Here is a 26,345-nt window from a genome sequence, read left to right as displayed (position 1 = left end):
TGATCACAAAGAAATCAACTCTGCGAAAGTTGGAACATTGTCTGGAAGGATGTCAGACATTGTCAAAACACCACCATCAGATCAGCATAAACAATGTTTGCAAATGATGCATTCTGGACAGCTCCTAGCTCCTTCAAGACAATGTTGCAACTTCGACAGAGCCAATTTCCTTTTTAGCGACTGGTATTACCACCTCAACGATAATTATGTCTGACAATGTTGGAAACTCCTAAATTTAGACAGACTATGTCCAGTTCCTGTTTTGCCAAAGGTTCAATGCAAACTACTGTAAAATGTATCTCAAACTAAGGAAAAAAGACAAGAGTTTTTTCAGGAAAGGTCATCAGTACAATATATGAGAACTAATATGAGTGAACTCATGACAGCTATTCTTTCCTGCTACCTGTGAAAAATATATTTTGATTCTCACCTGTGTGAATCTGTTCAAGAATGACTTGGGCAGTCCCTTACGTCCACCACCTTGGTTCAGAGGGTTCTGGCAGGCAAATATCCTGGTTTTACGGTGCTGGATGTGAAACGTTTTGCCAAGCTCTGGGACAAAGACTTCAGCTCTGTGATCTAGGCAAGCATTGAGTCCTTCCAACACAGATTGTGATGCAAGATTTAACTGTGACAGATAAAAATTAGCGAGGAATTCTGTTAAGATTGTGGAGATTCAGTTAAATCTAGCACTTTAACCTTTTCACCACCATGGTTTGTCCCAAATCCATTGTTTTCTATGGTAAAGTTGGACCTGTATACGGGGAACTGGGGGTGAAAGGGTTAAATGAAGTGCAATTTATCTGAACTTTGCAGAAGTTTAGGAAAGACTTTTTCCTGAAATTTTAGGATGAACTTTGGTACTGATTTTTGTAATGAGAGAGTACAGTACAACACAAAAACCAGCAACTTACCTCATCTAAGACCACCCAGTGACCAGCTTTCAGAGCTCTCAACAGTGGACCATCTCGCCAGGCAAACTGACCACCCTCCCCTCCTTCAACAGGTAAGTCAGCACCGAACAGATCAGTGACATCCTGCAGAGGTAAAAGGTCAATCATCAGGTTGCCGGCAAGGAATTATGTCATTATATGTGAGAGAAAGTAAATGGCTGCATGTTTGTGAAGGAGTTTTTTTGTGCGCTCACTAGTTGTACATGTATAGTGAGAGTTCAATGGATATGTATCAAACAATGAAGAAACTATGACCCATAGTGACTTTACACATATGTACAGTTTGTCCAAAAGTATACGTCATTACATTTTACTTGACACTTCTTAGAAAGCTCTGTTATTTTTATGAAAGACATGTATGTCAATTGATTCAGATCAGCTTGATATTTGTCATCTTTGTACTTACATCTCTCTTTCCTTCAAGAATTAATTCAAAACTAAAATTTCCCATAAATGTCATTTCTTTACCAGGGTATTACATAAGCAGTTTGATTTTTCAACAGGGATAAAGAACACTATGCCAAGCTGGGACATTACTGCCATGTTTGACCATCTTTTCAGCAAACACTGTCTGTCGATAAGTTGTGTAATTCCCATTTATGAGATTGCTGAATAATCAAATCATGTTACTATGTTTTTGTCTTCTACAATTTCTCTTTGACATAAAATAGTTTTGTTTTTTTTTAAATATGAATGTTTAACTGCAGATCATAGAAAGTGTGGGACGGTTGTGCGATAAACATACATGTAATACAAACATCTGACAAAAAGCACAGAGTTGTGCAATTACAATACCCTCCCTTAACAGCAAGTTATGTGTTACCCCACCAGGCCACTATAATTTAGAGTATACTATGGCAATAGAATAAACTGTTTTCTAGGGTGTGACCAGTGACACACTGTGAAAAGACTGCCAAATTTACAACCAAGGTGTTGGATTTTTTTGATGAGTTCACTTACTGTCTGCTCAGACAGGTTGATTCTGACATACTCATGACCAGAGGCTTTGGCCATGGCTGTGACAAGACTGGTCTTCCCAACACCTGGTGAACCCTCCAATAGAATGGCTCTGGGCAGCTGCATGGCTCGGAGCAGTCTCTGAGCATTCATTGCGGTGGTCGGAGCGTGTAAAGTGTAGTTCTGCTGAGCTGCATGGTTGATTGCTGGCCCTGAGTATAAAATGACACATATGGTTAAACTGGAAGGACACATGGTACTGATTCTAGAGCAGTATCTACACATCAGTTAGCACTTGGCCAAAATGTGGCTAGATCAAATGGTAGTGTGAACTTTGAACTTGCAAGTGTACCTTCATTTTACAACTTGAAGTGACTCCTTGGCATTATCTGTGTTCAGAAATGTTACATTTAGTGACTTCACTCAGGAGAATACATTACAAATTGTTGCAGAAAAGGGAGAGTATTTTACTAATAATTTAAACCAGTCATTCACTATGAGTTTATTCAAATTCCATAGCAAAAGTGTTAAAACCCTTGATGTACTGCTATGTAGCAAACAAAAGGAAAGGGCTTTGCTTTGATACATAACAAAGGGTGCTCTATTCTGAAAGCATGGATTTTTACCTCTTGGTATGAAGAAAGGTTGAATCCCAAAGGCTTGATCTGTGAGCTCCACAGGATTAGCACACACGGCACCTTCTGGATCAGAATTGACGATTAATGATGTCATGTCTACTGCCTGACCAGTCATCTCAAAAATCTGCTTCTGAAGGAATCGCAAACACATGGTTCTGGCTTCATTTGGTGAGAGAGAGGAGCCACTGGTGGTTCCTGGAAAGGATAAAAACTTTAGTTTTCACAGTATTTTTTACTGACACAGATCTTTCAGGAAAATTTATGTGATGTTAATAATGTTATGTATATCAGTTTCCAGTCAGTCACATTTGTAATAGTGACGGAACCATGCCTGTTTTCTCTTCCTATGTGGCTGCTTCTCCTATCATCTACAAAACCTTTCATCACCCTGGTTCTGCCTTTATATAATATTGCCTGAATATACGGGTTTACATGTATGTGCCCGAGAGCAGGTGACAATTTGCCCGACGCCAGGAGGGCAAATTGTCTCCTGCTGCGAGGGCATATAAACCCATGTATTCAGGCGATAATATTTTTATTACATGCATCTTCACATAAACACTATACAACATTTAGTTACTTGCAGGGCATTCTCAAACAATTTTATCATTATCGACCAGCATCCAAACACATTTTAACACAAGTCAAAATAGCAGTGCGCACATGGATATTTTACATCTAACGTTAAGCGTCTATTTTAGCGTCGAAAATGTTGAAAGGGCTTCACTGGACCAGGTAACTATGGAAACCTATCAGTACATCTTTCACGGGGCCTGCTAACTCCCCAGATGTTCCTATTCAAGTCAATGCACTCACGCTTGCACTCACATTGAGGCATGTGTAATAGTCGCGCCAGCGGCTTACTGACTACGCATGCGCTTATTCATAATATACTATGCGAGTAACCGGAAGTGTACCCTTCTTTCATGGGCGCCGCCATGTTGTTTTTTTTTGAGTACTCGTAAATTAACAAATACGAAACAAATTACCATGATATAACATGCCTTTTATAAAATATACCTCTTTTATTAGCCAGTAAATCTTATTATACACCTTGTCGCTGATACAAAGTATCGTTGATATAGATAAACGGAGAAAACTGTCGTGCATATGAACAGGGGCATACGCAAAGAATGCTGGGATTGAATTATAGAAGAGCGCCCCCTGTGTCAATAATTAGATTAAAAAATTGCAAGTTTTTAGACGGAACGCTATAGTTTTCAGCTTGCAAGTGGAAGGTGGGCAGTGCGGTTACCATTGCAATGATAATTATTGCATAATACGTCCCTTGTTTAACGCAATAGGCTGTTATCATTGTAAAAATTGCCAATTTTTGTCCAAAATTTTTACACGCTACAGAAAATCTATACCTGCCCTGCTGCAGGGTTTGACGTCGTGTAAGTACGTGAACTGCTTTCATCAGAGGGAAACTGGGCATAGTTGTCATATAAACGTTTATGAAGTAACAATTACAGTTTATCATGAATCAATACAAATAACATTGCCAATCTTAACCCCTGGCACGACACCAAGGGCTGAGCCCTATATAATATTAACGCTAATTGTTATCAGAAGCTCATATGGTAAGTTAATATCAAACGACTTCATGTATTATACCAACCAAGTCTAATATTTCAAAGCATTATTTAGTTACATGTGTTGGGAACAGTTGAAATTAATATTGAAACTAACGGGCACATCTCATCAGTCCATTCTAAGCATGACTGATGATTTCTTGCTTCTAACATAAGAATATGCATCTTCCTAAAGACAGACATTTGTTTTGTAATGATACAGTAGAATAACTTTCCAATTGCCCAAATGCACTAAGGAAACATAGTGGTAAACACTGAATGCAAGACCGACAAACTTGTCTACAGGACCACTAGATTTACGCTCCTTTAGGATCTTCAAAAACTAAGTCGATTTGCTTTTCTGTGAATTGATGATTCAAAGTTCTCTAGCATTCCCTCTTCTCAGATAATAGCAGCCTAACAATACCACCATACAGAACTAAGCAAATTAAAAACATGCTTGCTTCTCATGGACATTCTTTTAATGAAATTACAAACTATACAATGACTCTGGAGACTTACCAGTACCAAGGCCATCAAGAAACACCAGACATGCGCCATGGATGAAAGAAACGGACGGCTCCAGGCCTTTACAGCGTCCTGTGATGTCTGAATTGTCTGTTGTGCATACTGTGTTGATGAAATCAACCCATGAGAGCATGTCTCGTATACTAACAGTACATCTGATGGAAAGAGGAAGGAAAAATTCATCATAAACTTCATACTAAAAACAGCAAGGTGGATAAAAATAACTGATCTCCCACACAGTAGTATGAAGATTTCAACATTGGTTATCAGATCAGGTTCTGGCTCAAGGAATACAGTGATACATACATGGATATCATGTACATGTACCTTACAATTATCTTTCTCACCGTAACAACACAAGGAGGAGGATTACAAACATTACAAAATTTATATACACTGGTAGGTATGTGGGCGCAAAGTTTGTACTTCCTCAGCTAAAATTTCTGAGACACAGTCCACTACTACAATGGAACCTAATTTCTTCTTTGGTTGATTTGAGCAGACTGGTCAGTCTTGTTGTATGCAAAAATCAAGTGGAGGCTAGGGAGAATCCAATGGTTTATTTTTCAATACTAGTGTTATGGCTGTCCACAGGCAACATGGGGAAGATCAAGGTGTTACACAAGTGGTCAGCACCAGTCTCGATGTAATCAGATTTGCATAAAACTTGATGGTTTCAGTAGGGTATTTGGAGCAACATATGAGGTCAGAGTAACGGTCTATTGCATTGTTCATGTTTTCCAACACAATTTACATCACAAACCTTTTGCCAACTTCGTTGTTTGAAAACCATTCCATGAAGTCCATGATAGCATTTCCTATTCCACTTGTTCCATCTTCCTGGTTGCATAATTGTATTCCCTCTGCAAGGTTATGTTCTATGATGTTAACCAGATCTTCCCGATCATTGGACTGAGGACACCAGATCTCTGTGAAACGGTTCCGCAGGGCCGGGGACAACTAAATGTATAAAAACAAGCAGGAAATTAAACTTGACAGCTTCTAGAGGTTCACACTCACATATATATTTGCCGACTAACCTCGGTATCACCAGTTTCACATGAATTTTTGTAGTACATTTTCTGTAAGCCTCTAATTCAAATCTTGTAATTATATATTTCTTTCTACCGCAAAAGTTTTTCCAATAATAGTCTAAAACAGACATGAATAACAGAAAGAAGAAATACAAAACCTTATGAAAGACATGTTCAAACATCATTGGTCTTTATTCAAATATAATATTTTCTACTTTCTTGATAAATAGAAGCTTGCTTAAGTTGATAGTTTTGCTTTGGTTGGTCACTAGTAACCTCTTCTCACATGTTTCCAACAATGTCAAAGATAAAATAAACAGAAATAATGATCAACTTGAAAAAAGAATCTTATTTCTTTCTTACCTCTTTCTTGCCAAAATCTCCTCCTGGATTCATTGTAGCAACCACTTTAAATGTTTCCATGGCAACAATTTGTTCCACATCACTTTGAAGACTCTCTCCACTTCCCTTCTCAGCAAGCAGTAGCGTCTTCTCCGGTTCCAACACACTGTTCAGTCTCTCCAGCACAGAGTCATCTGCCAGGGAAATTTCATCCACAAGGAATGCAGCGCCCTCTCTCATTGCCAACACTAGGGGGCCATCACACCATTCAAACAACCTCTGCTCATCTTCTGACTCCTGTTAATTGTGACAATGAACAAGATTAGAAAGGCAGCTGATGGTTTTCAAGGCTGACAGATATAATGGCTAATGTATATTGAGAAATTTCAAACTTGCTCCACAGACTCATTTCTTGTTTCAAGTCCTTTTCCATCTGCATATTAAATATTTATAGTCAATGATCAATGCAGAAGAAATAGTTTACAAATTTCTTCTGAAATCGAAAATGGAAAAGCTTTCTCTACACTGAAAAGTGTTGTACTAATATAACGGTACACATAAAGAAGACAGACTGTTTTCCTGTGAGTTTTGACAAGGAGATGGTCCTTGTGACCGACCCAAAATATCTCCTGGATTATTTCTATGGCCCAGTATTTTAACAGCATCTTGGTTTTTGAGTTCTTCACAAAAACGGTATTTTTTAGGTCATTTTCTCTAATTAGTACAGCAGTTTACAAGTCATAAGGATCACTGACCTGATCACGTCAGAGATTGTGAGTGGTTGGTAAAAACCAATTCAACGTCTCTTTTTGGAACAGCTAACGCACATGGATAATTTAACATGGCTGTTATCATTGTAACCTGTCACCTTGAAATCATTCTGGATATTATCCCTGACAGTTCAATTAAGTTTAGATGTAAGGCAGACACACCAAAATGGTGTATTACTTGCAAACAGCTGATCTCTACTATCATTGAGTTTAAAACAAAACAAAACAAAATGTGCCTACAGAAGTGCATCTTCATGATCAATTATGGCTTAACAGATGTTTCTGTTACTGGGCACTGTGATATGCACAGCACTGTGATCCGAGTCAGATCATGTTATCATGTATTGCACAATTATCATTCTTTCACTCTTATGCTGTTTGCACCAAAACAAAACTCAAAATAAACACCAATTTATTTATTCCTGTCTATTGATTAGAGAAATCAGTCAAGTTGTTTACCAGTATTCATCTACATACGGGTCTGAAAGGCTTTGAACTCAATTTTGAACCCACAGGCCAATCAATATACTCTTGGTCTGAAGGACCAACAGTTTCCACAAATAAGGCTAGTTCTTTCTTCTGACCGAGTTGGTCGTTCTGACCAGCAGCTTTTTTCTCCCTAATTTCTAGTACTGTTCCATTTTATTTTCCTTTTGAAATACGATAAATTTGAATAACCCGGTCATCCCCATGTACTTACCTCATCCACTGCCCTGTGTCTAACTGGCCTCAGACCTCCTAGGAAGTCTGATGTTTCCGTATGCAGGTGGCAGTTCACTGTGTATAGCTTCTGTTTTGCCAAAGCGGCATAAAGTTGACATATGGTTGTTTTACCACACCTGTTAGTAGAAAAGACAATATTCTTAATGTTGCTTGAGTTTCAGAAAATTGTTAACTAAGGGTACATCTTAATAATTTTCTGCTGTAGCTGCTAACAGAATATGTAATGTCCATGAAAATAGAGATTTGACATGAACAAGTATGTCACCAATGGTGTACAGACATTCAGTGGTAAGAAAAATATTGTTAAGACAGAAGACCGTGCTTACTCATCCACAAACGCAAAAACGACAGAAAATTTTCAGAATGTCATGTTGCTAATTTTGTTTCAGTCTGAAGGAAAGTGAATTGCCTGAAATTTAAGTTTTGTTCATCTCGATATAAAATGAAGCAGGTGAAAATGCATTTATTCCTCGTCAAACATAATAGGAGATACATATAGATGACCAATTCTGTTTTATACAAATATAATCGAGAGGCAACTGGAAGTAAATTTAATATACCAAAGTTGAATGCTATCATGTAGCTTGTCTTCAAGAGATAAATCTTGACTAAATATTTACATGTGCATATTTCACTGTTGTGCAATCAATTCTGAATGAAGTCATTCTATGGCAGCTACAAACTAAATTCAAAAACTATTAGCCATGGCGTTTGAGAAACAGAAAAAGTAAAAATTTTGAAAAAAAATAATGGTCTGTGACATCACGAACACCCTTACCACTTTACAGTGCCTTAATTTGCCCTTTTAAGACTCCTTTTTGACTTTATTCCCTCACATAGCAGCAGCCAGACTATATAATGAGAATGCATTTTGAGCTGTATACTTTCTCAATATCATGGGAAATAAGTAATGAGAGGGTTACGCCTACTGTACAAAAATATATATGCTCACAAAGTTTTTCAGTGATTTACGAATTCAAAACAAAATTTGGAAAAGAATATGTTCAGGAGAGAATGTTTTCTAAATCATTACTGAACCATCCTCAGATGGGTCTACACAATGAATGAAGGAGTGAAAATACATGTTTACTTACCCCGTGTCACCAACCAATAAGACAGGTTCTTTGAACTTCATGGCTTGTCCCGCCAGTACGGCCAATCTCCGCATCCCATACGTCCACACAATGTGTGAAAACCCTTGTGGAGGCTTCTGCATCACTTCCTGTAGAACTGGACGTGATGTGGCAGACGTGTCATCTGACAGGCTGAATAACTTTACTGGATCAACCTTCCTTTTGATGTGTTTCTGTAAGACCTCTTGGATCACCAGCTGTTCCTCAAAACGTCTTACTTTACCAGCAAGCAACATGAAACCTAAAGGATAAGACCAATGAAACTAAACTTACTACGGTTATACTCCAGAATAAAGGGAATGTGAATATTCTAGCAGACTCAGTATGCCAAAGAGATCACATGATGGTGGTACAAACAAACCCACATGGAAAATTGCATATGGAAATACATATATTTCTATGCAGGTTTGCATACATGGTTTTGTTTACACTGTGGTCAAGTCCTGTTCTGGGTTTAACCCATTGCTGTTATGCTCTCATTTCTTATCTTCTTCAATCATTACATCGTACCTGATTTTTTACCCATTACCCTGGTAAACAATGGTACAATTCTAGAGGTTACGAATAACAGCACAACATTTAAGATACTCTAAGCCTTGTTCCATTACTTCGTCACGTCTACAAAACACAATGAAACCAGTTTCTCTTCAACATCACCATGGTGACTGGTCACTATGGAAAAAATTTGGTTCTACAGAAACAAATTACCAAATATTTACTAACACTTGCCATTCAAAATGGCCGCCATCGAGGTATTAACTCTATGAGGGGAAATTAAATTTTCTTATTTTCATAAAAACAGAACAGTGGAACCCTTGTTTACTGAACGAGCTTCAACCTGAGTGTACATAAGCTGTAGACAAGGCAGTATTGTAAAATTTTGAGTCTGAATATCTGTCCCTAAGATGCATTCCACACTAAGCTTTAAAATGGTATTACCTTCATCAGCTATGTGTTGGTCCCAGTCATAGAATTTCTGAGTGATCTCAGAGCTAGTCATGCTGTACCTCTCAGCCCATCTAAACAGATCTCTTAGAGTGATATAGCCTTGTTTGCCGGCGAACACACCTGATCCCCTCCTCCTTGCCTGGAAGTACAAAAAGACAAACAAGAAACTAGTAGCATATGCATTGACATAATATGGAGTTGCAGAGTAGATGATCTTGTCATTTTATTTCAAATTTTCACAGAGCAATAAAAATAATCATGTGTATTTAGAAATATTTTTGTGATGGGAAGGGGTATAGCAACTCTCTGACAATATTGCATTGCTCATTGTGTATTATATAACTTGCTGTTTACTTCAGTACTTCACTTTTCTGTAACAGACAGGTGACTCGGGCCCAGGGGGTCATGTGATGTGATATGAGCCTGGGAGGATTCACACAGGTGGAGAATTGAACAGACCACGAAAAATGCATGGTGCTTCACGTACGCCAGTATGAAAACCGTGTCGAAGGCCTGAGAGGAGATTGTTTACAAAAGTACAATCTGGATATAGGGCTACAGGTGCAGTATCTGAATTTGTGGCATGTCATAGGCCCTTTAAGATCCACTGGCTGTAACTTTTAATGAGTTTTTCACTATTTATGTTTTTAAATTCGATTGAATTTTCTTTTCTGCTCACGATCCACTATTTTGTTTGACAAAACAGAATTTAAACCTGTAAAACTGCATTGTAAGTAAGTGTGTGGATAGTAGTAATGATGTCATGATTATGGACTTAAACAGCCAATAGCTGTAACTGTTGATGACTTTTACATACTTTTTGTCTTTAATGTCAACTACAATTTCTTGTCCTTCTCCTCAAAACATATTAAGATACACAGTATTCAGCTTGTCAACTTAGACTGTACATGTGTAAACTGCATTGTTATTGTTGACAAGTGAATTCTGGTCAAGACTAGAATTCCAACGTAAACAATAACAGTGCATTTTACATGTACAGACGCTGTGTTGACAAGCTAAATAGAGGGACGTTTCAATGTAATTTGAGGACTACACATTGATGGGTATATCTAAATTCCAATTGCAATGGTTGATAGATCTGACTTTCAATTGAAATGAAGGATTGTATAAAAATCTGCTTGATGAAAATCTAATCCTACTTCATAATCTATATAATGTATGGCTCTGCATGAAAAAAAGTTTATGAATGGATTAGTCTTGATATAAGAAGAAACTTGAAATCACGACATGATTCTGAAAGTGGGGTTATAAAAATGACCAGACACCGGTTATTATCACCAAGACTTAGCTCTTCTAGGTCAGAGGTGAATGATGCTGTTTCCAAATATTTCAAGATTTTGACATTCTTGAAAAGTAAGGTATGACTGAAAAGTAAATGAAAAGTAATGTATAACTGGGTACTGTCAAGACTGCTTATACATACCTGCAGATCTAGCATAGCAGAAACCATTCTCTTGCAGTAAGACAAAGGTATTTCACATCTCTGATGGAGTATGGTTTCCAACTCTCTGCTTGGAATCTCATCAAAGTGAAGCTCTACAAATCGATTTCTGAAGGCTCTGGACAAAACCTAAGTTGAGAGGAAGGGAGTCAATATGTAAAACATAGGGCCATAGACATGGATACAAAATAAGTATTTCCTGACTGTATGAAATTATCTCACTAAGGTCATCCTAGGGAACCATAAATGGAAATTAGAACTTTCTCTATCTCTATTTATTTGACCACCCTATCATGATAAACTATTATGAGCAATTTCTTTTAGATAACATAAATGGTGGTTCAGAATATATCAAAGTTGGGATTCAGGAAAGTTGCCTTTACATGTTTTGATCCTCAATTCACTATGAACTGTCAAAAAAAGTTTAACTTCCTGATAATTCCACACTAAAATTATTTTGGCTTTGATGATTTCCTAATTAATTCAATTATTTAAAATTATATTAATTAATTTTTTTCTGGGTGAATTGATAGGGTTTATACAGTACAAGAATTACATACAATGTAAGTCAAACTTTGACCAAAAATGACAAAAAAATTCCTTAAAAATACACATTTGCATATTTCATCACAATTTGAACAAATCTAAGTTGGGTTATCCCTAGGGACCTGTATACCAAATAAAAAAGCTGTCTGACCAGCGGTTATGAAGAAGAAGATTTTTTACCAAAAACACCTTTTTTGGCATTAATTTGCCTATTTTCAACAATATCAAAAAATAAAAAAAAATAGTTTCTCAAAATCATATTTTTCATCTACACAACAAATATCAAATCAGTAAGTACTGCGGTTCTCAAGATATTTGAGTGGACGGACGCCTCACAAACGGACATACATACATACATACATACATACATACAGACTGACGACGGACGCCAGACGGATACCCATCCCAATAGCTTCTATAGACTATAGTCTATAGTAGCTAAAACTGATCATCTTCACAGGGTCATAAGTTGTCAACTGTTCTGGAAAAATACACAAATTTTAGATGACTCTTGCACAAAGCAGAAAATTGATGTATACAGGTAAATTGACATTGAACAGAAATTAACAAGAACTTGTTGGCATAAAAGGTTGGTTACTAAATATGACATTGTATACATAAAATGGCTTCAGCCAACAGAAATTCAGGACAAAGTTTTGTCTCTTTACACCCGTAATAATGGCTGCCCTGTGGGATAGGGTCCCTTGACACATGGTTTTCATGTCAATCATCGGATTGGCAGAAAGAAAGTACCAATTGTGCCGTTCTTGGAAGCATATTGTTCAAGAGTCTGGTAAAAAGAAACTTTGGAAAAATATGTATTTTTTAACATTAACGGGCCAGTATCTGTAACTTTGACAGTTTTTTTACAAATATTTATTGACAAAAGGAGTTTACAATTTTTTACAAGTTAACAAGGCATGTCTAAACACCTGCTATTTCCTTGTGAAGTCAGTATCAATACATGTAGACTGCAGTGTTCTTGTCAACATGAATTCTAGTCTGGACCAGAATTCACCTGTCAACAATAACCATGCTGTTTACACACGTACAGGCTGAGTTGACAAGCTGAACTCTGTGTATTTAAACATGCTTGGAAGATAAGAAAAAGAGAAGAGTTGGCATTACAAACAAAAGTGGTAAAAACAATATTAAACATTCACATAATTTACACATAATTACCCAAAATTAAAGTGTGCCTATTCATATAACTATGTACCAACCTGACTACATGTATTTACCTATTTACTTGCTTTTTGTATCCAAGCCTGGTCAAAAGTAAATGTCTGGTTATAAATTTCACAAAAAAGTTTAAGCCTACCTTTCTTCCACCATACAGTCCCGGTGGATTCTGAGTCGCAAAAAGCATGAATCTCTTGTGTGCTTTTACTGTTTCTTGAGTTTCTGGAATAAACAGCTCTCTGTTGTCATCAAGAAGCTGTTAAGACAATGTCAAAGGTGAGAAGAACCATGTAAATTGTGAATATTTTACAGGAAGTCAAATGAAGATAAAAAACACTTCCATTTTCTGTGGCACATTATCAAACTTAGATTTGCAATTTATCATATTATGGTGATATAGCGATCACTGGTTAAATCCTTTGGCCACCAAATTTTAGTCAATCTTTTTTCCTACTATGGTAATGATGAATCAGGATAAAAAGTACAGTTACAGAAAAACTTGTACCAGATCTGAAATTGTTAAGAAAACACTGATTGTCAGAGTACCTTGTTATGTAGGTCATTTCCCCCACACTCATCATGACCTGAGTTCAATTAGTCTAGAACATTCTCAAGGTCACTGCCCTTAATGACCTCACAACCTTGAATTCAATTAGTCATGTTTGGAATGTTCTGGAAAGTTGATTAGTTGTGTAAGAGAGATAATTTTAGAACAGTAATTAGCATGTCAATAAAAGTTCTAGATTGTTCTTATATGCCTTTATAAAAGGGACGTGCTCAGCTTCCAGTCAGACTTTTGGGATCGTGTCTCTTGTGTGTTACTAAAACTCCAGCAGTAGTCATTCTCAAGACTTTTCAAGACCTTCACTGTCACGCTGGATTTATACTGTGGACTTTGTGCAGCTTCAAGCCTGCAAGCCAAAGGACTGTTCATTCATCCGACTGACTGTTACAACTCTGAGACTGGAGCTTTGCCGTCCCAGCTGAGATAAGTAGTCTGTACACTTTTAAAGCTTGTACTCTGTCCCTGACTTAGCAATTAGTTTTGTTTTCGTAATAAATTTTGTTTAAACGTAAACTGCTGAGTTCACCCTTTTGTTCGTTTTCTCTGCACGTAACAAAATTGGGGGCTCGTCCGGGAGACGAATATTTTGAGCCGTTTGACAACATTTTGCCAGCCTTTTTAAAACTACTGTATACTGTGAACTCAGCGAAATTTAATCATGGCGGAATTTAAACCAGAGGAAATGGATGACCTTGATCAGGACACATTTGATTCCCTCAGAAAAGACGACCTCATAACACTGGCCAATTTCCTTAAAGTAGAAGTCAAAAGATCTATGCGCAAGCGAGAAATACAGTTCAAGATTGCAAAACATTTAGTTAATTCTGGCCATTTTGAGGAGTCTGCCTTAAAAGATTATGAGCCTGAGTCTTCCTTCGAACTCAAAAAATTGGAATTAGAAATACAGGCAGATTTCGAGCTAAAAAATTGGCATTAGAAAAAGAAAAAGAATTACAAATGAAAGAAAAAGAATTACAAATGGAAAAGGAGAGACAGGCATTAGAAAAGAAAAAATACAAATGCAGTTAGAAATGGAAGAAAGACAGAAAGAGAGGGAATTGGAAATGAAAGAAAAAGAAAGGCAGGAAAGATTAGAAATGGAAGAAAGACAGAGAGAAAAAGAATTGCGATTAGAAGAACAGCGATTACAGGTAGAAATAAAACGTTTAGAGCTTGGACAGTCAGGAAAATTCTTCCTTCAGACAAGTTTGACATCACTAAGCATTTCAGGTTAGTTCCCCCTTTCCAAGAAAAGGATGTTGACAAATATTTTCTCCATTTTGAGAAAATTGCTCAGAGTCTGAATTGGCCTAAGGAGTCCTGGTCTATGCTTTTGCAGAGTGCTTTGGTGGGTAAAGCCAGAGAATTTACATTCAGTTGTCAGTAGAGCAGGCTTCAGATTATGATTCTGTGAAGGAATTAATTCTCAAGGGCTATGAGTTGGTGCCTGAAGCTTACCGTCAGAAATTTAGGGATTGTGAGAAGGTGAAGGATCAAACTTATGTTGAATTTGCTCGAACAAAAGAACAACTGTTTGATCGTTGGTGTTCTTCGGAAAAGGTCAGTCAGAATTATGACAAATTACGACAACTTGTTTTGATTGAGGAATTTAAAAGGTGCATTCGGAGTGACATCAAGACATTTATCAATGAACAAAAGGCAGATACATTGGAGGTTGCTGCACGTTTGGCCGATGATTATTCATTGACCCACAAATCTTCCTTTCTCAGCAAACCATCCCAGTCCTTTTCATACAGAAACAATGCAGGTAAATTTAACTCCTCCTTTTCATCCAGAATTTTTCAAAGGACAGTAGAAAATCAAATGACAACAGTTCACAGAGTTCAAGTAACACTCCCACATCATCAGATCCCAAGTCTCAATCTCCTTCTGACAAACAGTTCGGTACACTTTCTTGTAATTATTGTAAGAAAGACGGCCATTTAATGTCAGAGTGTTTCAAATTGAAAAGAAACGTGAAGGTCAAAGTGGTCAAAGTGGATCTAAGCCCACTGGCTTTATTTCTTCATCAACTCAATTAGAGTCTAATAATGTGTGTAACACATTTTCTGAGGTTAAACCCTCTCATCCCAATTAATGAGGTCAAGGTCAATTCTTCTCAAGATAGCATTATGGGTATTTTCGAGCCATTTATTCACGATGGTTTTATATCACTTTCTAGTGATTTTTCTTCCGCTACCCCTGTCAAAATTTAAGAGATACCGGGGCTTCCCAGTCTCTTTTGTTGGCAGATACCCTGCCGTTTTCTGAAAAGTCATTTTCAGGTTCTAAAGTTCTTATTAAGGGGGTAGATTGTAATGACTACATTCCTGTTCCTCTCCATAATGTCTATTTGTCCTCGGACTTTGTTTCTGGACCTGTGACTTTAGGTATTAGGCCTTTTTTGCCTTTTGAAGGGATTCACCTTCTTCTTGGAAACGACCTTGCTGGGGACAAGGTCATTACTAATCCACTTGTGACTGATAATCCTAGTTTAGATCAGGATCCAGAGCCAATTGAACAAGAGATACCCGATTTATTTCCTTCATGTGCTATTACTCGAGCCATGTCAAAGAAAACTTCCGAGAATCAAAATACTCTCAAAAATAATGTCACAGATGTTGACTTAAATGACACCTTTCTCAGTCAGGTGTTTGACACGGATCATTCCGTTATCCCTCGTGGATTTGAAACTTCCAGTAAAACTTCTGCTGACCAAAGTCAGACATTTTCTAGATCAAATCTCATTGCAGAACAACACAAAGACCCAGATATTTTGTCTTTGTTTGACAGGGTAGATGATGAAGGTAAAACTTCAGATAGCTCTGTTTCCTATTATACAAAATCTGGTATTCTCATGCGTAAATGGAGACCTCCAGATGTTTTGGTTGATGACGATTGGGCTATAAAACATCAAATTGTGGTTCCAAAGCCCTACCGTGCTGAAATATGCGCCTGGCCCATGAAACGCCCTGGGCTGGTCACTTAGGAGTCAGGAAAACTTATCATAAAATTCTCAGTCACTTTTATTGGCCTAATCTCAGGCAGGATGTAGCACATTTCTGTAAAACTTGTCACACATGTCAAATGGTAGGAAAGCCGAATCAGACTATTCCAAAGGCCCTTTACAGCCAATTCCTGCATTTCAAGAACCATTTAGTAGGATACTAATAGACTGTGTTGGCCCCTACCAAAAACAAGATCAGGAAATGAGTACATGTTGACAATTATGTGTACATCAACTCGGTTCCCAGAAGCCATACCACTGAGAAACATAAAGACAAAGACTATAGTGAGAGCTTTAGTCAAATTTTTCACTTTATTCGGCCTCCCTAAATGTGTCCAGTCCGATCAAGGCTCCAACTTTATGTCTGGTATTTTTCAACAAGTAATGGATCAGCTAGGCATTAAACAGTATAGGTCATCCGCCTATCATCCAGAAAGTCAGGGTGCTCTTGAGCGATTTCATCAAACTTTGAAAAACATGGTTAGGACCTACTGTTTTGACACAGAGAAGCAGTGGGATGAAGGAATTCATTTTCTGCTCTTTGCTGTTAGAGAGTCAATTCAAGAGTCTCTTGGTTTTAGCCCATTTGAGCTTGTATTTGGACATACAGTCCGTGGCCCACTTAAGCTCGTTAAAGAGAAATTCCTATCAGACGATGATGATTGTCTGAATATTTTACAATATGTGTCAGATTTTCATACAAAACTCTCTAAAGCATGTGAATTAGCCAGAGAAAATCTTGAGTCATCTCAGCAGTCAATGAAAACCAAATATGATAAAACACCTCAAAACGGAAGTTTGAACCAGGTCAAAAAGTTCTTGTTCTACTTCCAATTCCTGGCAAACCACTCCATGCTCGTTACTTTGGGCCATATCTAATTGATAAGAAATTGAGTGATTTAAATTACATCATAATAACACCTGACAGGCGAAAACAAAAACAGCTATGTCACATAAATATGCTTAAGCCATATTTTGATAGGGATAATCCTACTATAACTCAGCCTGTCAGTGCAGTCAGTTCAAACCATTATGAAGATAGTGATACTGAAACTGACTTGAGTGAAAATACTCTAAACTCAAAGCTGGGCTCGGTCAAGCTTCAGAACTCAGAAATCCTGGAGAAGCTGGAGTCTACAAAGTTGGCACACCTCCAGCCAGAACAACAACAACAGGTGAAAGAACTGCTCCATGAATATAAACACCTGTTCAAGATGTTCCAACGAGGACAAACGTCATCTATCACGACGTTGATGTTGGGGACAGTAAGCCTGTAAAACAGCATCCATACAGACTGAATCCAACAAAAGCGAAATATCTCCAGGAAGAAGTCAAATACCTGCTGGACAATGACTTTATTGAACCCAGTAAAAGTAACTGGAGTTCGCCGTGCATACTTGTTCCCAAATCAGATCACAGTTATCGTATGTGCACGGACTTTAGGAAGGTCAACACTTTAACAAAGACAGACACTTTCCCAATCCCGAGGATTGATGACTGCATCGACCGAGTGGGAAAAGCCAAGTATGTGACAAATTTGACCTACTGAAGGGATTTTGGCAAGTCCCTCTGACGGATCGTGCTCGTGAAATATCCGCCTTTGTTACACCAGACGGATTGTTCCAGTACAAGGTGATGCCATTCGGAATGAAGAACTCTCCGGCAACGTTCCAACGGATGATCAACGACGTCATATCCGGGCTAGACGGGTGTGCAGCCTACTGTGACGACGTCGTCCTGTATAGTGACACCTGGGAGGAACACATCAAGCTCATGCGGAAGTTCTTTGAGAGACTGAGCAAAGCAATGTTGACTGTCAACCTTGCCAAATCTGAGTTTGGTTGGGCAAGGGTAACTTACCTCGGACATACTGTAGGACAGAGGTGAGGTAAAACCTGTTGATGCCAAAATCAGTGCCATTTCAAGTTTTCCCATACCAAACTGCAAACGACAACTGATGCGCTTTCTCGGTATGGCTGGTTACTACAGAAAATTCTGTCCAAATTTCTCCACAATTACTGAGCCTTTGACTAACTTACTTAAAAAGAAAGTAAAGTTTGTTTGGTCAGAGCAATGCCAACAGGCATTTGATACACTTAAAGCCATACTGCAAAGTGCCCCAGTGTTGTCTGCACCAGATTTCACTTTGCATTCAAATTAGCTGTAGATGCTAGTGATACGGCTGCTGGTGCTGTTTTATTGCAAGAGGATAGTCATGGTATAGATCATCCTGTTTGCTATTTTTCACGCAATTTAACAAATCCCAGAGAAACTACTCTACAATTGAAAAAGAGTGTTTATCTTTGATATTAGCTTTACAGCATTTTGAAGTTTATGTTACTTCTTCAAATCAGCCAATAGTGGTTTATATTGATCACAACCCTCTTGTTTTTCTGCAGAAATTCAAAGGCAAAAATCAGAGATTGCTAAGATGGAGTTTAATGTTACAGGAGTTTAATCTTGACATTAGACATATCAAAGGCAGAGAGAATTTAATTGCAGACTGTCTCTCTCGTATTTAGAGTTTATTGTTGTTCACTTTCAAGAAGTTTTACTTTAGAGTAAGAAAAAAAAATTGAGTACTTAAATCTTTTTCAAGATTACATTTGCAAAAGAAAGATTTTTTCTTTGAAAAATTTTCTTTTTTTTTGAAGAGGGGGTGTGTTATGTAGGTCATTTCCCCCCACACTCATCATGACCTGAGTTCAATTAGTCTAGAACATTCTCAAGGTCACTGCCCTTAATGACCTCACAACCTTGAATTCAATTAGTCATGTTTGGAATGTTCTGGAAAGTTGATTAGTTGTGTAAGAGAGATAATTTTAGAACAGTAATTAGCATGTCAATAAAAGTTCTAGATTGTTCTTATATGCCTTTATAAAAGGGACGTGCTCAGCTTCCAGTCAGACTTTTGGGATCGTGTCTCTTGTGTGTTACTAAACTCCAGCAGTAGTCATTCTCAAGACTTTTCAAGACCTTCACTGTCAACGCTGGATTTATACTGTGGACTTTGTGCAGCTTCAAGCCTGCAAGCCAAAGGACTGTTCATTCATCCGACTGACTGTTACAACTCTGAGACTGGAGCTTTGCCGTCCCAGCTGAGATAAGTAGTCTGTACACTTTTAAGCTTGTACTCTGTCCCTGACTTAGCAATTAGTTTTGTTTTCGTAATAAATTTTGTTTAAACGTAAACTGCTGAGTTCACCCTTTTGTTCGTTTTCTCTGCACGTAACAACCTCTAAAATTTTGTTTGAAATCATTAAAAGATTATTTTATAATCAACTCCACTTAGACCTCTGATACATTTCCAAATCATCATCCCATAACTACTTCAAACTCCTTTTCCTGTTTTGAGTCAGTTGCCACAGAGCACTTGAGTTTCAAACAGCAAAAAAAGCACAGCAAATAGCTTGGATAGATCATTAAAAACAAGAGTGAAACAACCTACACGATTGAGGGCTTCTAAAACATCAGTTGGAGCAAGGTTTAATTCATCTAGAATAATCCAGTGACCTTTACGCATGGCAGAGACAAGCACACCTGGTGAGAAGGAAAATATTTGCATAAGGTAAAACAGTTATCAGGTAAATGTCACTGTAACAGACACACCGTGTTAAATTAGTGATGGTGCAGATTTATGAATTGGGTGAGGTTCTATGTGTATACATATATTTTTCAAGTTTGCATTATCAGCCATAGGTTGGATGCACACTAAGGAATATGATGGACATGATAGGATATGGAACACTTAAGTGCTAATTCTAATTTTGAACATGTGTTCAGATTTTCAAACTGGAAAAGCCATGAAATAGATACTTGAGAAAAGCACTACCTTCTTTGAAAACCAGTTTGCCAGTCTCATCAGCAGCATAGAACCCAACATACTCCTGTAAGTCAGTGTGTTCATGATTGTTGACTCTAACACAGTGGTTGCCGGTGGCTTTGGCAAGCCAACTGACCAGACTTGTCTTTCCAACTGAAGTTTCACCTTGCAATAGAACTGGATATCTCCTAAAGATAGGAAGAAAATGAACAATTAGTGAACCTACTACCAGACCCTTAAAACCGTTAAAATACCTTTTTTGTTGGTCACTTGTAGAGGCTTAGTTTGAAGTTTATGGTGTAAATAAAGTTGTGACCGTCTTAGTTTTGTGAAAATAGAACATTATTTTTCCCTCAGAGTTAACACAGGGATGGCAGCCATTAAATATTGGGTTTTGTTTCATTGGTACAAAATTTTGCATGCTGATCCCTGATTTTTATTCTTGATTTTGAAAGGAAATGGTTCAAAGTGTCCTTACAATAAGTTTGACCAAAAGTTTACTTATAAATCGTTTCAATATCAAGATGCACATATTACCTTAATCTTACTTCAGGAATGTATTTTAATGCCTTGAGTATCCTTTTCACATCAGGGTTGTTCATTAACCCTAAACAAACTTATTGTACTGTGTAACAGTCTGATTGTACTGTGTAACAGTCTGTTTATGGGTAAACCAAACACTTTCGGTCAAAAATGTTGAAACAAACATACCCTGCAGATGTTATCCTACAGAGATCCCGGAGATTTGCCCGCACAGATGGAGTCAGGATGTAGTTTTTTGGAATCACTGGCTCCAAGTCACCGGTTGAAACCCAGTATCCTTCAATTTTAGTAATATTTGTGGCAGCTGGAGGAGGTAATGGTTGCTTGAGGACACTCTTGATGTTGCTACGGCCGATGATATGTTTACAGATGAGTTGTTCAACAACTGGGTGTGAGGATCTATCTAGCTGAGTCAGGAAACTAAGACAGAAACTCTGAACAACATACAAAGAGGCAAGTGAGGTGAATAGTAAGAAAGTCTTGAAAAAGTGTCTATGCGACTTGCTTGTACATGAAATGTGCAACAAAAATCAACAAAAATTACAAAAATCTCTTTCTCACATCCATAGTATGCTGGAAATGTGAGAACACCAGTGTAAAATTGATTTGTTCTAAACACACTGTATTATTGTGTGAGTGGAAAGTATTTGATTAATAACACAGTCTGTAAACCTGTAAAGTACACTATTGTTGTTGACATTTGAATTCTAGTCTGGATGGGAATCCACTTGTCAACAATAATAATGCAGTCTACACATGTACAGGCTGAGTTGACAAGCTGAATAGTGTATATCTCAATATGGCTTTGGAATTAGAACATGAAACTGTACATGTAGTTGATGTGAATACAAAAATACATATAGTGAAAAAAAGCATCTCAATTTGCAACTACTGGCCCCTTCAACTGCTATCTTCTTAATTTGTTTTCATTAATTTATCAAGGCAATACACAGGTAATGTCCTCACCTCATAGAGACATCTTGGTATATTACCATATGGATTACTGGCAGCCTGTCTCAGTGCTCGACATAGTGTACGCAAGCTACACACACAAAAGACAAAATCCAAATAACACTTTCAATGCATAACATTTAGGGGTTTATTATGGGTTATAATACAAAGTTTGGTCAATATTGCATCATATTCGAGTGTAATGTCAACATTTTGATGATCTGCATTTGCTTGTTGTCAGTTAAATGAGGCCGTGATGTATACACAAGGTAAATGATATCAACTGACGATTTGTCGATGGTGAGAAATCTTTGCGGTTTATAAAATATTTTTACCTGTAGTGCGGCCTATGCCCAGTTCCATCAGTCAGTTTCTTGACAGCTTCATTTCTCACAATCAAGTAGAACCTGCCAATTACAATGACAACAATCAATTTCAAGTGAGAATGGAACAGTCCATATACTCAGTCACTTAAAAATCAAGGAAACATTACAGAACCTTTTCAGTGATTTTCAAGGACTCTTTGAGGTCCAATATACTATTTCTAAGTCTATCCAGAAGACTTCAATAGATTTCCAATGATCAGGGGACTTGTTCCACACATCTCTGATGACTATGCGATGTTTAATTACACACATTTACTGCTATGTCTGATGGCAGCACAAATGAAAATTTCAATTTTCACGAACGAAAATTTCAATTTTTCAAAAGCAACGCTTTATTTACTCCGCATTGTAAAAATTTGAGTCCGAATATCTGTCCCCGAGGCCCATTCCGCCTCAAAGAAATCTTCAAAAGTGCCCGTTAAAAAGTACATAGAGACTACAACACTTTGTTTATGTCAGCAAAGCATAGGATGTATTGCTTGTACTGCAGCAAAGTCTACACATATTTAGATTTGAAACATCCTGGCTACTTCACTGTAACACTTTACAAGCTTGTTTGCCTAAATTTACAGAAAACATGGGGAAAATCCAAAAATATACATAATTATAACCTTATGACATTTTGAACATGTACACTTCACATACACAGTGTCAAATTTATCATATGACAACAACATTGATTGTATTGATAGAACATAGTAAATCCCTACAATCAGAACTGCTTTTTGATTACTAAAATTGATTTCAAATCACTATGCTTTGGGTAACTGATTTTGAAAAAGTCTAAACTGAAATATTGAGACACTAACTAAGGCCAAGAAAAATAAAAAGTTTGTTTCTCGTCCTCGCGCACGTCAATTCAGACCCGCCGTGTCAACCTTTTTTTCTGCTCATGATGAAAGAAAATGCAAAAAAAATGCAAAAAAAAGCGAAGATAGTGCATAACACAGTGCTGTATAAAACAGAACTGTAAACAAATAACTGACATTAACATTCCATTCACAACTGTACACATATGTCACCGTTATATTAAGCTGTCAAAACTGTGCATTGCTGCACTAAAAGTCAAACTGCAGAAATGTTGCTACAGTGTTGGTTGAAGAATAAAAAAATGTGCTTCATTTTTGCAATATGTCTAGGATGAGAAATATACTTTATATTTTCTCTTGGCCTAACAAAACCAATCTATCATAATGCTACTACTAACACCTGTGGTAAAATTTTCCCCACCACTAGCTTTTCACCACTAGGTTCTAAAAGTCAACAATGAGGAGCACACGTTCACGTACTTAATGTTTTGCAATCTGAATGAAAAATATCTTGTGCCTCTGTTGAGCTGTGGACCATTCAGGGTCCTCACAGTTCAAACTGCTCATTCTTTTGTTTTTACCGGTGGCCTGGTGCTCTGGTAGTGCAGAGCGTTAAGAGAAATGGGGATGCAATCATTTTTTGGCACTTACTTGACAATGCCTTCAACCTGAGCTGCAGACAATGAAAGTCCCTCCAAGTAACTGTTTACCAGTACTTTCAAATCAGATATCTCTTCCAACTCATCAACAAAGAACTCTGTGAACCTGAAACAGCAACACAAAATATGACAAATTATCACAAGGTAGAGATGCTGCAAATGACATACTAAATAAAATACACGTATGTTCAAACTTTACAAGTTTGTTCAGCAAAATTCAGGAAAAATACGGTCAAGGACACTATGTGCTCACATTCAGTTTGAATTGGTCCATTCGAGAAATATTTAAACCAGGAAAAACAAGAATGACAAAAGCAAATAAGGTCTCCAACTTAGGTACTGGAGGTCATCTTTAGGAACACACATATCAACTTCTATAGCAATGGGAGAAGCAGATCCTAAATACAAAAGCAAATGTCAACAACAAAAAACAGAGAAGGCTTGATAAAAGAAAAGGTGGGAGTGGGCAAAAAATGTACAAGGGATCTGGTAAAAAAGTAATGCAACATCATCAATCTTCTAGACCCTACCGCCTCCTGAATATCAAATGTTCCACCCCTTGGTGTTACATAAGACCAAATGACAGGAAGTACATTTACACAACCTTGGAGATTTTTAATTAATGCCATGAGTGTTATCATTCTAATGTAAACAGCACTTAAGTTAGTTACAGATAGTGAAATGCCTTCCACTGTGTGTGGTGATTATAACATCTGGAATTATCCTGGATCCCAATTTCTCATCAGTTCTTGTATGTCTTACATAGAAAAGTTGCAAAAATTGGTCCAAAATGAAAAAAATCACCTAAGCTTTGTTTTCTGGATCAAATTTTCCTACAAATTGGTACCAAATATGACAAAATTATGTTCACAGCCTTCAAAATTGTCTCACAACATATCCTGGGTTGGTGTAGGTCATTTAAGGTCACAAACTGAGAAAAGTATACAAATTTTGGGGTTTCCCAACACTTTGAGCAGAAAATTTATCTAATAACATCTTTCGGGACTTTATACCAAATTACAAAGCTATCAAACAAGGGACTTTATACCTAATTACAAAGCTATCAAACAAGTAATGTTGAGATAAAGTTTTCTTGACCAAAAATGACAATATTGTCTTAAAAATACAATTTTTTATATTTCAGGACAATTTCCTCATATCTAACTATTGTCATCTCTGTACGTCTGTGTACCAAATATGAAAGCTGTCTGTCCAGGGGTTTTAAAAAGGAAATACTGTCTAAGATTTTTGACCAAAAATGACAATATTGCACAAAAATAGTAATTTTCCCAATTTTGTCATAATTTCAACAAATTAGAAGAGTAACACCCTTGCAAAGAGACAACCAAAATTTGAGAGCGATTGGGCTAGCGGTTTCAGAGAAGAAGAATTTTTAGTGAAAATGAGAAAAATCACAAAAAAATTCAGCAAAAATACAAAATTAAGGATATCTTCACAATATTCATAAAACTGTATAAGGTTCACCTAAGGTACTTGCACACAAATTTTCAAAGCAATCAAAAAAGCGGTTCTTGAGTTATTAATTCTTAACCATTTTCACATTTTGTAAGCTCATTTGCATAATTTTGGCAATGCAGACTTCATTTGAACAAAATCCCATCTATAGCCCAGGATGCATCCACACACCAAATACCAAGCTGAAACGTGCAGCGGTTTGCGTGTTTTTGATGTTGACGGACATACTGTACGTACATACATACATACATACATACATACATACAGACGCCATCGACTTCAGCCTATACGATAAACTCACATTGGTAAAACCAAATGTGAGCTAAAAAAAGACTGCTTCTTTTTACAATGCCCCCATGTAATAAAACTTTAAAAAGCAAGCACAGTGATTTGAAGCATCATAAATCCCTGAAGAAATAGTTCATGATTTCTAATCTGTTATTTATACCTGGACAGTGGCTCTGAACAATACCCATCAATATACATTTTGTGAATTAAAGGGCTAGTAACTGGAACTTTGATGATTTTTTTTCATTTCTGTTTTTCATATCAGCCATAGTTTTTTGTTTTTCTCTCATAGCATGCTGAGATGTAGTGTTGAGCTTGTCAGCTTAGCCTGTGCACATATAGACTGCATTGTTATTTTTGACAAGTGAATTCTGGTCCAGGCAAGAATTCAAATGTTAACAATGACAGTGCATTGTACATGTACAGACGCTGTAACTTTTGATGATATATTTGCTATTTTTTGTATGTTGATTGCAAGTTCTTGTTCTTGTGCTGCCCAAAGCAAGTAGAAAGACCTGCTATTCAGCTTGTCAACACAGCATCTGTAGGTATACAATGCACTGATATTGTTTACATTTGAATTCTATTCAGGACTAGGATTCACTTGTCAACAATAACAATGTTGTCTACACATATACAGGTTGAGTTGACAAGCTCAACACTGTGTATCTAAAACAAAACAAAATCAATGACAAAGTCATCAACAGTTAAAGTTACCGGCGCTCTAATGTTTCTGTCTGAAATGCGTATACTTTCAATTCTGACAAATGCTTTCTTTTCTGGATGTAACAATCACCTGTTCCTGATTCCTGCAGGGAGGTCTTTCTTGCCGACATCAGTAGCTGGGTTCATGCACGCAAACAGTCGGAAATCTTCATGCCTCATGATTGGCTCAGTATCCCTGCATGGACAAAATATTACACATGTACACAATGAAGTACATGTACCAGTACACAATAAAGTACCATTATCACCTCATTAATAAATATAGTAAACTTTTGTGCAAAAATTTCATATGCCCTGACAAGGGTTTTATGGTGTCCAGCAT

The 26,345-nt window shown here is 37.2% G+C and overlaps 1 protein-coding gene across 1 annotated transcript in view; it reads right to left on the bottom strand.

The window, feature by feature from the left end:
• The window catches only part of LOC139151028 (midasin-like), a 138,658-nt gene that overhangs the window by 89,300 nt on the left and 23,013 nt on the right, over positions 1-26,345 (bottom strand). The window contains 19 exon segments of the mRNA XM_070723548.1: positions 431-628; positions 915-1,037; positions 1,914-2,122; positions 2,537-2,743; positions 4,645-4,805; positions 5,414-5,610; positions 6,048-6,323; positions 7,497-7,635; positions 8,614-8,893; positions 9,592-9,739; positions 11,045-11,191; positions 12,930-13,046; positions 19,811-19,902; positions 20,195-20,373; positions 20,897-21,162; positions 21,695-21,770; positions 22,015-22,086; positions 23,526-23,639; positions 26,094-26,198. Coding sequence (XP_070579649.1) covers positions 431-628; positions 915-1,037; positions 1,914-2,122; positions 2,537-2,743; positions 4,645-4,805; positions 5,414-5,610; positions 6,048-6,323; positions 7,497-7,635; positions 8,614-8,893; positions 9,592-9,739; positions 11,045-11,191; positions 12,930-13,046; positions 19,811-19,902; positions 20,195-20,373; positions 20,897-21,162; positions 21,695-21,770; positions 22,015-22,086; positions 23,526-23,639; positions 26,094-26,198 — 3,106 coding nt within the window.

This window comes from Ptychodera flava, chromosome 15 (genome assembly GCF_041260155.1).
Source record: "Ptychodera flava strain L36383 chromosome 15, AS_Pfla_20210202, whole genome shotgun sequence".
NCBI lineage: Eukaryota > Metazoa > Hemichordata > Enteropneusta > Ptychoderidae > Ptychodera > Ptychodera flava.
Note: the sequence above shows the minus strand (reverse complement) of the source record. Positions and strands in the feature narration are given on the sequence as shown.